This window comes from Lagenorhynchus albirostris, chromosome X (assembly GCF_949774975.1).
Source record: "Lagenorhynchus albirostris chromosome X, mLagAlb1.1, whole genome shotgun sequence".
Lineage (NCBI taxonomy): Eukaryota > Metazoa > Chordata > Mammalia > Artiodactyla > Delphinidae > Lagenorhynchus > Lagenorhynchus albirostris.
This window is the reverse complement of record NC_083116.1, coordinates 66,837,506-66,848,712: the sequence shown is the minus strand read 5'-3', so window position 1 is coordinate 66,848,712 and position 11,207 is coordinate 66,837,506. Positions and strand designations below refer to the sequence as shown.

The 11,207-nt window shown below is 35.0% G+C and overlaps 1 protein-coding gene across 1 annotated transcript in view; it reads right to left on the bottom strand.

Moving 5' to 3' along the window:
* Positions 1-2,134: 2,134 nt before the first annotated feature.
* Positions 2,135-11,207, bottom strand: part of ATRX (ATRX chromatin remodeler) — a 256,836-nt gene continuing 247,763 nt past the window's right edge. The window contains exons 33-37 of the mRNA XM_060137872.1: positions 9,323-9,472; positions 8,356-8,481; positions 7,520-7,615; positions 6,879-7,007; positions 2,135-5,849 (exon numbers count right to left, since the gene is read on the bottom strand). Coding sequence (XP_059993855.1) covers positions 5,571-5,849; positions 6,879-7,007; positions 7,520-7,615; positions 8,356-8,481; positions 9,323-9,472 — 780 coding nt within the window. The 3' untranslated portion in view covers positions 2,135-5,570. The remainder of the gene's footprint in view (positions 5,850-6,878; positions 7,008-7,519; positions 7,616-8,355; positions 8,482-9,322; positions 9,473-11,207) is intronic.

Genomic DNA, 11,207 nt, shown 5'->3' with positions numbered 1-11,207 from the left:
CGGCCTAATTTGGGCTTTACAGTTATGAACAATCAAATGGGAAGTTACCAATTATTTGCTTAAAAGCTGACTTTACAAAAGCGGATTTATATTTATCTTGATGTTTTGTCATGTATAATATATAACCCAATCAGGTGACAAAGCTGTAAGAATCAGATCCTTAAACATGTTTTTTCATTTTCTGCAGAGTTCCAGAAGCAGTAAGAAACACAGCTCTGAGAGTGCCCCTGGGCAAAAGATAGAGGAGGTTACAGCTTGTGGAAGTGGTAATTAGAGCCAATTACAACTTGACTTACCTGCTTTGTCATTAAAACGCCTGTCAGACCTCTCATTTTTCTAAGCAGAGGAAAAGAAAAGGTATAGCTTAGTAGGGGAGAGGGTTAGCTAAAGGGAAGGGATTTCTAATTGTTCACAAACTTACTGTGTAACTTTAGATAAACATTGCCTTTTGGCTTCAAACTGTGCTTTGCTCACAGCTAAACCCTAACTCTTGGAGCTGAAAAGGACCTCAAGAAATCACCTGGTCCAGTCTCCTGCCTTCAAGAAAGTAAGGTATTATTATAGTCCCATTTTCCAAATGAGACATGAAAGGCTCAGATAAATTGACTAGAATATGTCTTCTGCATCCTAAGTGCCAATAGATTTGATTTTGGTCTTTTAGCTTAACTGTCACGAGGAAAATGTAACTATTCTCCTCACTTTTCTCACAGATATGTTGTACACAGGCTAACACGTAATAAGCACAAAGCACTTTGAAAATAACAAGGGAAGATTATAAATATAACATTACCAACTGAGATACTAGCCCTTGGAATGGATGGGTCTCAAGGAAAAGTAACAGGAATGGATTTAGCCCTTTGAAGAGTTAGCTTGAGGAAAGATGTAGAATTACACTCGACTTAAATGGACCAAACTCACTTTCTGCAAATAATGTATACGGGTTAATTAGGAGTAACGAAAAATTGTGAAAGAACATGAATGCCACTAATGCATTTATCACTATGTTTGAGAGGGTAAACAAAGAGTAAGTGAACTTTTGCATGTAAAATCAGAAATCCTGAACAAATTGGGCTCCTTGGGGAAGGGTAAAAGGAAATAAGGTTTTTCTTACAATTTAAGAAGTTCACTATCCTATACAAGCTCTGATGACTGTGCCTTTTGTCCTTAAAATTGTCAGTAGTCTGGTCACTGAATGCCTAATTATCCATCTTCCTGTCTGCAATCTTTCTTCACCTAACCATTCAAATTACCCCTGCCCAAATCACTATCTTTACCTGCTACTTTGAACACATCTGCTCCCTCACAAACCCTTGTTATCCTCCGTATTGAATTACTCATTCAGGATTTCAAGGTCCTCCATCAATCCACTCCAATCTAGTCTGTCTTTCCCGATCCTTCTCTAACCTTTGTTCTTTTTCTTTCAATACTACACTTTCTCCTCATATACCTGAAACAAATCCCATCCTTGCATCTGATAAGTCATCTCTCGTCACCTTTCTTGAAAACCAGCACATATCTGATGTGAGAACTATAGGCAGGGGGCTGAGTCTACTTAATAGGTAGAAGTCTCTCAGTAGTCATCTGATATGATTACCCAAAGGAGATTGGAGCCAAGCTCCCCCTCCCTTAACGTGTTTCTATCAGGGAGGAGAAGTGAGGGCATAATGTTCAGGAATAGAATGCGGAAGAGTGCTGCTGGGTAGACTGCTTGGAAAATGTGGCAGTTCTGAGTATTAAAAGAGGAGTATTTTAGGATTTGTCTCACCCTTTCATTCCTTTAAAGCTTTATCTTTATTGTTTTTAATAGAGGTGTCAATTTATATGCTGCCTTCCTTGTCACACATCCCTTGGTGAAGGTATGCAGTGGTCACTATCAGAAAGACAGATCCCTAGAGTGGGGGGAGGAAGAGTGATTTCCATAGTCAGCCAAGTAGGCACAATGGTTTCAGGAAGGTTATTCCAAAGAGAGGGTGGCAGTATATATTGTATAGAAATTTTATGGTAGTACATACTCTAGGGAGTAAAACTAGGGGCCGCAAAGGCCATTCCCTTATTAGATCCAACATGAGTGATGTGGGCAGTTTGGTTACCTGGCAGATACTGAGCTTAGAAACAGTATATATTTTGGCTTTTAAATTTTTATTCACTTCCATATAACAGCATATATAAAATGTTGCACAGACAAAAAGCATTTCTGGTCACTCCTTTGAGATTGGCAAACATTACATACTTTTGAAAAAAAAATCAACGGTGGAAGAATTTTCATCTCTAAGGGTAGATTTTATTTGGAGATAGCCAAAAGTCACTTGAGATTAAGTCTGGTGAACTAAGGTGGGGAATAACCTGAACATAATTTTTCGTGAAATAAGCACGTAAAAGGATGACCTATTTTACTGTTAAAATATCTCACAAAATGCCACCCTCAAAGGAAACGATTTTTACTGGGGTATGTAATTAATTCTTTAAAGTTTTGTTTAGGGTACAGAAATATGTATCTGATTTTATGATACTAGAGGGAGAATGGGCATAGCTAAGGGAAGACTACAAAATATTCACCTTCTTTGGAGGTCACGTAACAAGGTTTCCATCAACCTGCTATTGCTCCGGGATAGTAAGCAGCTTTTGTATCAAGTGTGGAGTTGTAGCTCTGCTTGACTTAAATGAGTGACGCAGCAGTTGGGAAGCAGGAAATGGTACTGGATTACACACAGACAACCAAAACTAACACAAACACACATAGACTTCCTGGGATGTAAATTATTTTTGAGATTTGAGATCTCCTTTTACAGAATTTAGTATATAACAGATTTAAAAACCAAACTTCTTGACCTCCCAATATTAAATAACTAAATGTGCAAAAGAACCACCATTAAATAGCACATAAAAAGCTATACATTTTCTATGAAACAATATGTGCACAGATTTTCAAAGCTGTGAAAATGCAATAAAGAGCACAACACATTTTGGTCACTTTATTAAATGACATTAAATAGTTTAAGTTTCAACTACTAAACAGCACTTTGAATGGTGAAAACACAGATAGTATTATTGTCATACTTGAATGCTTTTCTTTAAAAACACAATTCCAGTCCTTATATATATTACAAAACAGCCTTAAAGGAAGAAGTGACATCTTTTCTACAGTACTTAAGATACTCAATACGGAACTGAAAAGCAGTCTAACAGAAACAAAGGCAAGTCTTCACAGCTGTATGATTTCAGCAGCCAAAGCTGGATGATGGACTGAAACATTACTATACAACTGGGACAAAACATATACAATATCACAATACTAAGCAAAAACGCTTTACACCCAAAGAAATAAAACAGGTTACAAAATGTGGAGAATTTAGCAGGCAAAACTGTATTACAAGCAACATTTTAAATCGTCATTTTTTAAGCCATTGCAACTATTTAAAACATCTAAAACAAATATAAAAATGAGCCTTTTAGTATCTTATTGATGTGATTTTGTCTTTAAATATTTGTTAAAGCTTGATGTTATACTCAAAGTACATATTATGTAGCTAAAATGTCAAGTGAAGAAGAGTATGCAAAGTGGTCCAAGTTTTATCTCAAACTTTCTTATTTCCAAATCATTCTTCTATGTATTATCCTTTAAGTCATAGTTTCATTAATGATGAAAAAGGTTTAGAAGGTTGCCTAAAATTTTGACACCTATGTCTTTGAGCAAGCAATCAGACCATGATGAAAGTTCACAGGTCTAGTAAATCAGGTTTAAAGTATTCTGGACTTGTAGAAATACCAACTGATAACAGTTGGCCAAAGTATACTGTCTTCAAATATTTATCTCATAAATCTTGTCTCTTTCATTTCTTCTAAAGTAAAAACACCCCCCCCACACACCAATTGAATGAACTTGATTATATGGCTGGCATAATATCCAAATACATGGAATTTGTTAGTGATAACTCACCACGGGAAGGTGGAGGGTGGATCCACCAAACCTCAAAATTCTATATGACAAACTTAGTACTCTTGGATGTTTACCACTAGTTTTTCATGATCAAAGTGGAAATCTCTTAATCATCCTAACAATTCAAAAAGTTTTAGCTAATGTTAAACTCATTCCTCATTCTAATCCAGTGATACCTAGAGCAAATCCTCCACCCAGCTTTCTCTTTTTTGGAATTCGTTGGCCATTTCCACTACATGTTACGTCACCATCTCAAAAATAGTTTTGCCATGTTGAGTTGACTCTCATAGTCTAACAATCTTTTTCTTTAAGAAACTCAAGCAACCAAATTGTACATGAATAAGCTTATAAGTCATTTTTACAGGCCTGGATTAAGAAAAATGACAATGTAATGACTTTCTAGTAAAACCTCATAAAAGGGCATTAGAGATTAATTAATTTTGATCAGAAAATTGCCTCACAGATCTAAACTGAAAAAAAAATCGAGCTTTGAAACATAATTTACGTAAGAAAATGTAGTTGGGAAAAAAGAACATACTGATGAGAGAAAAGAAGAGCATAGAAGCCAGTGAACCTTATCTTTAGGAGGAATTATTTCACAATACTGACAGTACTGGGAATTGTTTTAAAGCACATTCCTCATGTGAACTTAAAGTCAGCAATGGTTCTGCCATTTTGATGTTGTTTATAAAACAGGGTGTGAAGCTAACAACCACAACATCATCCTTAACCTCCTAAAATGCTAGAACTTGATTTTGTTAGTCCACATCCCACTGCCAGCAACAGGATGAAGCACTAGCACTGACACCAAGCAGTTAAGAGATGTGCTTTATATTAGTGCCAGGAGAGAGAAAATTCTTGTGTGGAAGATAATCCACAACCCTGAAATTTTACCAGTAATTATTTCAGCACGTATAACTGAAAATAAAAAATGGCAGAAAGACTACAGAAGAAAAAGGAATTCTCTTCTTAAGCTGTACTTAAGGCTGTTTATACAATGCTAAGATAACTGCAAGACTCCTCCAAGTTTTAGAGCAGTAGTATTTAAGAATATTGCACACAATTCTGTGTCAAAGATAACCCTTAGTTTCTAATTTTCAGTCACAGACACGATAAAGTAGGAGCCTAGTTTCAGACTTCAGTCAAAAGAACATTAAAACCATTTCAATCACTTTAATCAAGAAATGGATTAATACAAAAGTATTTCGTAACTTGAGGAATCAACTCTAAGAACTCAGCTGTGTGTTTTTATATGTAAAGAATGAATATATAAATCTGTATTCTTTCATAAATCCATTAACTTATGACAATTTTATGGTCGCTAAAAGCAGGCATAAAAATTTAGAGAGGAAATCTGTGGAGTTGTTACTGTTATGGAAGGACTTGTTTTCACTGAAAACAATTTGAAAGATCTTCTGTACTCAGTGTGTGTAAGAAGATTCTAGGCAACATCACTGACAAATGTCAGGAAGAAATGGTATGCCCTATTAAAAAAATTTAAAACTAATATGGAAGATTGCCATTTAAGGGGAACAAAGTATTTATACAGTTGAGTTCTGTTAAGTCATTGATTCCTAAAAAAATAAAAGATCTTTCTATGATTTTAGCAATCTTTTAATCTTTTAGTGCAAAATCACATTGATTTCCCTTGGGAAGGTCCCGGATTTTTGCTTCTCATTGGGGGTGGTGCACGCTGTAATGGTGGTGGCTGCATACCACCAGCCACTGACTGATACATTCCTCTCATATCAATCTGCTGGTAGTTAGAAGGATTCATGATTAAATTTGGAGGCTTTGGCATCATGAGGTGACCCAGTGTTGCTTGTTGATAAGTCATTTGCTGCTGTTGCTGCTGATTGTACTGCTGCTGGAGCCTTCGGTTCATAAGTATTCGCTGAACACAGCTGATTAACTAAAGAGAGAAAAGAGAGCTGTTACAAGTGCATGACCTGTCTCAAAGAGGCAGTATCAAGTTTTGAGTTAAAATCAATTTGTTAAGGGGGTACCATACCAAAAGGGAAACACATTATTGTTATCACCATTACTAATTTGATGGCATTCACAGGACCATTACTGTAGAAACCGGTTAGTAACACCATTTAGGGCTAAATTCTCTTAATGACTTGACTATTGTAGTGCAAGCAGCATTTAGGTTAGTTGCCATAGTAACCCATCCTGCACTGTGATTAGTCTCAAGTATTAGTTACAGCACTTTTTTGTCAAGTCTCCTTTCTTTGTCATTCTTTTGAATATTTCACCTGATGACAGACAAACAGTTTTAGTGACAAACACCCAAGGGAAAAGGCACTTGCAGTGGGAATAATTCCTACTTGGAATGGCTCAAATTTCCTAAGATAATTTAAAACCACATAATTCTACAGTGCTTTCTAAGTAAAATTCATGCCACAGAAATTGATTCCCTGGTGTCAAGAGTTGAAATTTCCCAGTGCAAGGCAGATGGCTGGCAAAGACCATGCTAGGAAAGATGATCAAGGATCCTGGAATATGCTAGTCTTTTAAAGAATTACATAATTTAGTAGGAACCTGTGTCATGTATCATTTATAGCTCCACTTTTTATCTCAAATTAAATATATTAAAAAGTATACATATTTGTGGAAGTTGTTTTAAAATAGTAAATGTGGTAAAAAGTCTGGCAAAAATCCCTTTTTAGATGTCCAGAATATACGAAAATAAAATTATAGGGAAGAGAGTCTATGTAAACTTCAAGGAGACCCATTTGGGAAGTTGTTGCTCCTTTGCAACAAAAGACATTACCTTTATTTGACATTACTAGGTTTTTGGATAAAGTTTCTCTGGGAATAACCAATGACCATCCATCCGTCCATATGAGGGAATGGTTATTGACACAGATGTCACACAAACCGATTATTATAAATTCAAGAAAATTAAACATAACCTAGAGATAGTCCAAATTCTTACCATCTGTTGTTTTGTCAATACGTCATTGTAGATTGCTTCTCTTCGTTTAACATCAAGCTCCTGGCTGGCTTGTCTACTTAATGCTAACGCCTGTACCTGGGCCTCTGAGAGATTCATGTTTTCCTTCCACTAAAAGAAAAGTTTCTATTTACTCCTTATTGCAGTAGAGTTGAGAAAAAATAATTAAGGTACTTAAAGATACTGAGGATTTTTTAAGTTTTTTTTTTCCTTTTCCTTTACTCTTTTCTAAAGAAGACAATGATGTAAAAGCCGGGTACTAAGTTGTCCACTATTGTACAAAGGTTACCTATGTCTGGAATAAAACTATTTGGATTTAATTCATGCAACTGGTAATTAAAGTACATTTATGTAAACAATGCACACATTTCTATGATTAACTGATTTCCAAATTCTTAGATTTTACATTTCTCTTTTGTGCCAACATCCAGGTAAAACTGAATTACATATAGCTTGGCACTATTATCCAGTTTATTAGTATTTTACTGTTGCAAATCACGTTATAAGGATTACGCTCTTTTCCCCATGGAAGTAGTGAGTCAAACAACAATTAAAAATTAAAACAAATGGAGGGGGGAGAACACAAACTGCAAGTTGGAATAAACAACTGCCAATTAACTTACTACAGCTGAAATTATATCTTCAAGAGGCTGAATCCTCACTGCTGTCACACTGTTTGTTGCTTCCACAACTTTTTCTCTTCCCTGATTAATGAGGTCCTAGAAGAATGCAAGAAATAACTTTATAAGGGCATGTAAAAGAAAGCATAGTTTTAAAGTATAGGGATCCTTTCTCTTGCCAATTTATAGCACTTGGTCTTAAAACTCTTTAAATAATTGAAAAGAACAGCAAAATTCAGCATCAATAAAATGGAGTAAAACTCATCAGTGAGGGTCTTGTTAGGAAGATAAAAGTTTGGGTTCTATTGCACCAATATTTTAATAATTTAAATGACTCCATAAGCACATTTTAAAAAGAAAACCACAGATTAAATTATTAAATTATTGGTATATTAAAACCTAGTCCTTCTTATTTAAATCATAACTGATTCTAGTTTTCAATTACTTATTTCAAAATACTGTGCATTATCGTATACTTAATGTTGCATCTACACTGCATTAGAATATAAATCAATGTGTGTATTTATCCTGTTTATTCAAAATATTTTATAACTGAAGAAAGTGCTATTTCCCTAGCCAGTCAGCTGCTCTATTGTTCCTTAATTAAAATTATTCAAACTACATTAATTCAAGGCCTGATTCCCTTGTGCTCTGAACAAACCACATTTTATTATACTATGCTGGTTCAAAAAGGTCAACAAATAAAAGAAAACTTTCTTGGTCTATTCAGAGGTAATCTTTTGGAGAATGTGATATTCCAGCATAGGGAACCTTCAACAACAGGGCATTTGAAATTGCCTTTAATTCAAGTTAAACTACTTTTGTACTTCACAACATACCTCCAGCTGTTGATTACTCATTGCTGACAGGGCTCCCAAATTGAAAGGAATATAAGGAGTTTGAGAGTTGAAACTGACAGGGGGTAAATTGGTCCCAGTTGGTATGTTGAAACGCATGGTCAGTCCCTAAAAACAAAAAAATATGCACTTTCCACATTGTGATTTAAAACTTGAAATTCTACATCACCTACTGGTTTAGAAAAAAATCCACATTCTCAGATCTAGGAAATTATTAACACTCTTTCACACACAAACAAAACACCCTTTTCACCCGAAACCAAGATCTTCTTACATAGAAAGCTTTAACCCCTAAAGGTGTACTCTTTTTCTGATAATTCCCACAGAATGGGGCAACTCAGAGAATTCTGATGAGACTACTAAAATCACAACGTTAAAGAAGTTTGGTACAATAAGTTTAAAAAGGATTCAGGCATTAGGATAAGGTTTCCCATATGCTCAGGCATATTTTTGCTCAAGTGGGGGTGGTGTTTAAAACAGATGTGGAACTATTTTAAATAAAGTTGCTGCTGGAGATTGACACTAATGCCTAATAATGGAGTCTTTCTGTGTTCTGATAATCAGTCAAAACTTAGATTTCATGGTACACATGCTAAAAGCAACATTTACTCCTACCTCCAAACTCTAAGCTCCTATATGTCTGTTACTACTGTGAGGGTGTTGATGGAAGTTAAGTGATGCTAAATATATAGCTTCCCACTAATCTCTCAATTTAGCAAGTGCTAATCAGAAATGAGGTTACTACTCTTTAAGGGGAAAATATTTTCTTCTCTCCTCTCCTCCCACTCTATCACCAAAGGTACCGAAAAGCCCATAAACAGAGTCTCCTACTTGGAGACTCTGTTCCTGAAGATTCACTACATTACTACCTGTTCCAAATGTGACGTTTTTCTTCCCCCACTGTTCTTTTAAATGACTAACATAAAAAAAAGCATTTCAAATGAACTACCTTCTTCTCTGCTTCATACTCAGCCCAAGCTGCTTTTCTTTCTTCTTCAGTCAACTCTTCTTCTTCTTTGTGGTCCAAAAGAGAATCATGTTCATGATATCCTACAATGTGTTCTTTATGTATTTGAAGAAGTTCTGCAAGTATGGTGTCCTGTTTAGAGGGGTTGAAATAATAATTATTTTCTCCCTCTGGATCATATCTCCATAGTTCTTTGGTCTACTGTTAGACTAGAAGCTAGAAACTGGCTGCTATACATATTTCTGATATATATGATAAATTACCTAGAAAACATTCACAATACATGCAACACCAGCCTCTTACGTAAGAATGTTATGTTTATATAGCATGTTTTAGGGGCTCAATTTTTTAATGACTACTTTTCATCTTTCAAGGTTTTTTCCTCCAACTTTTTTCTAACTTTTTCATATGCATTTTGTTTTGTGCTTTGTTCTGAGTTGATAAAAAAATGCTAACAGAAGTCTGCTTAACTCAGAGATAACACTGAATGAATGTGCTAAAAATCATGGCTACTCCTGTTCTTACATGTTTAACAACTTTATTTTCATAATCACTTCAGCTACCAACCACTATACTAACAAAAACTAAATTTAAATTAATCAAAACAGCTACAGAACAGTTTAACTGGAACATACAATCCTTATATTTCAATTGTAAGAAGGTCAAATATAAATTACACTGTAAGGACACATGGTTCAAATTTAAACTGATATACACTGTTTATCAATTTATTATCATAGTGTCTTTTTTAAAAGTCATAATGTCTTAAGCCAGTCTTTTAAGGTTAAAAAAACTAAAAGCTTAAAAATTGGGATCATTTATATACTCAGTAAGAACACCAAACTCCTGCTCTGTGTGATTATGATTATGAGAGAGACACACACAAACGGAGATTTGGGGGGCAGGGGGTTAAAGTGAACCATGGGTATGTTGCTAATAAAAAATTAAAATATTCACAAGTTGTTTATTAAGAAATAAAAGATGAAAACCTGGATATATAAAAGGCAAATTAATTCACTTTACAAAAGGATTTTCCATAGCTTCTAACAGCAAGTTTCCTTAGAACACACTTTCTAAATTGAGTGTGAACTTAGTGAAAGAACGTAAATAATATTTGACTGGCCAAAGGAAGGTACAGCGAGGTATATAGCACATTAAATTTAAACTTAATCTGCATCTAATAATGCTTAATGCCTCCATAAGTTTAGCATAGACTTTTGTCTATGAAAAGAATTTTGTCTTTACATCTTCAACCATACCTAGAGTATAGCGTCCAACACAGGGTAGGGGCTCAAATGTTTGTTAAATAACTCAAGATGAAAAATTCAGCTCATGAGGCCCTAAGTTTTTTTCTGTACAAGAGCAAATGCTGACACCAATTCCAAACATTCTGATATTTGGCATCATGTTAACAAACTTTTTATCTTGCTACCTCAATAAATAATCACTTCATAATTTCACGAAAGAAAAGGAACTGATTTTCTTAATGCATACAGCTGTAATTGAGATTTTATAATTCATTTTGAAGGCATGTGCTATTTCTTTCGTTGAAAACATTAAAAGACCATACAAGCAAGAGGGCTCAAGAAAGTCTACTGGTGGAACACATATATGTTAATAAGTTTATTCTTTTAAAATGTTAAGTAAACATTTCTCTCCTGCACCAGTGTAGAAGTCTGCCATCAAAGCTGACTTCTCTGGCCTATGACATATAGAACAGGTTTATCATCACTAGATAGATCTCCAAAGTTCAGAGTTACTGACCAGGCAGGCAGGGAGATAGGCCAGTCTGAATTAAATTCTGTTAAAAGATAATGCTTTCTTAGATGTGTGTCTCCCATGCTTACCCCCCAAGCATGACTCAGGA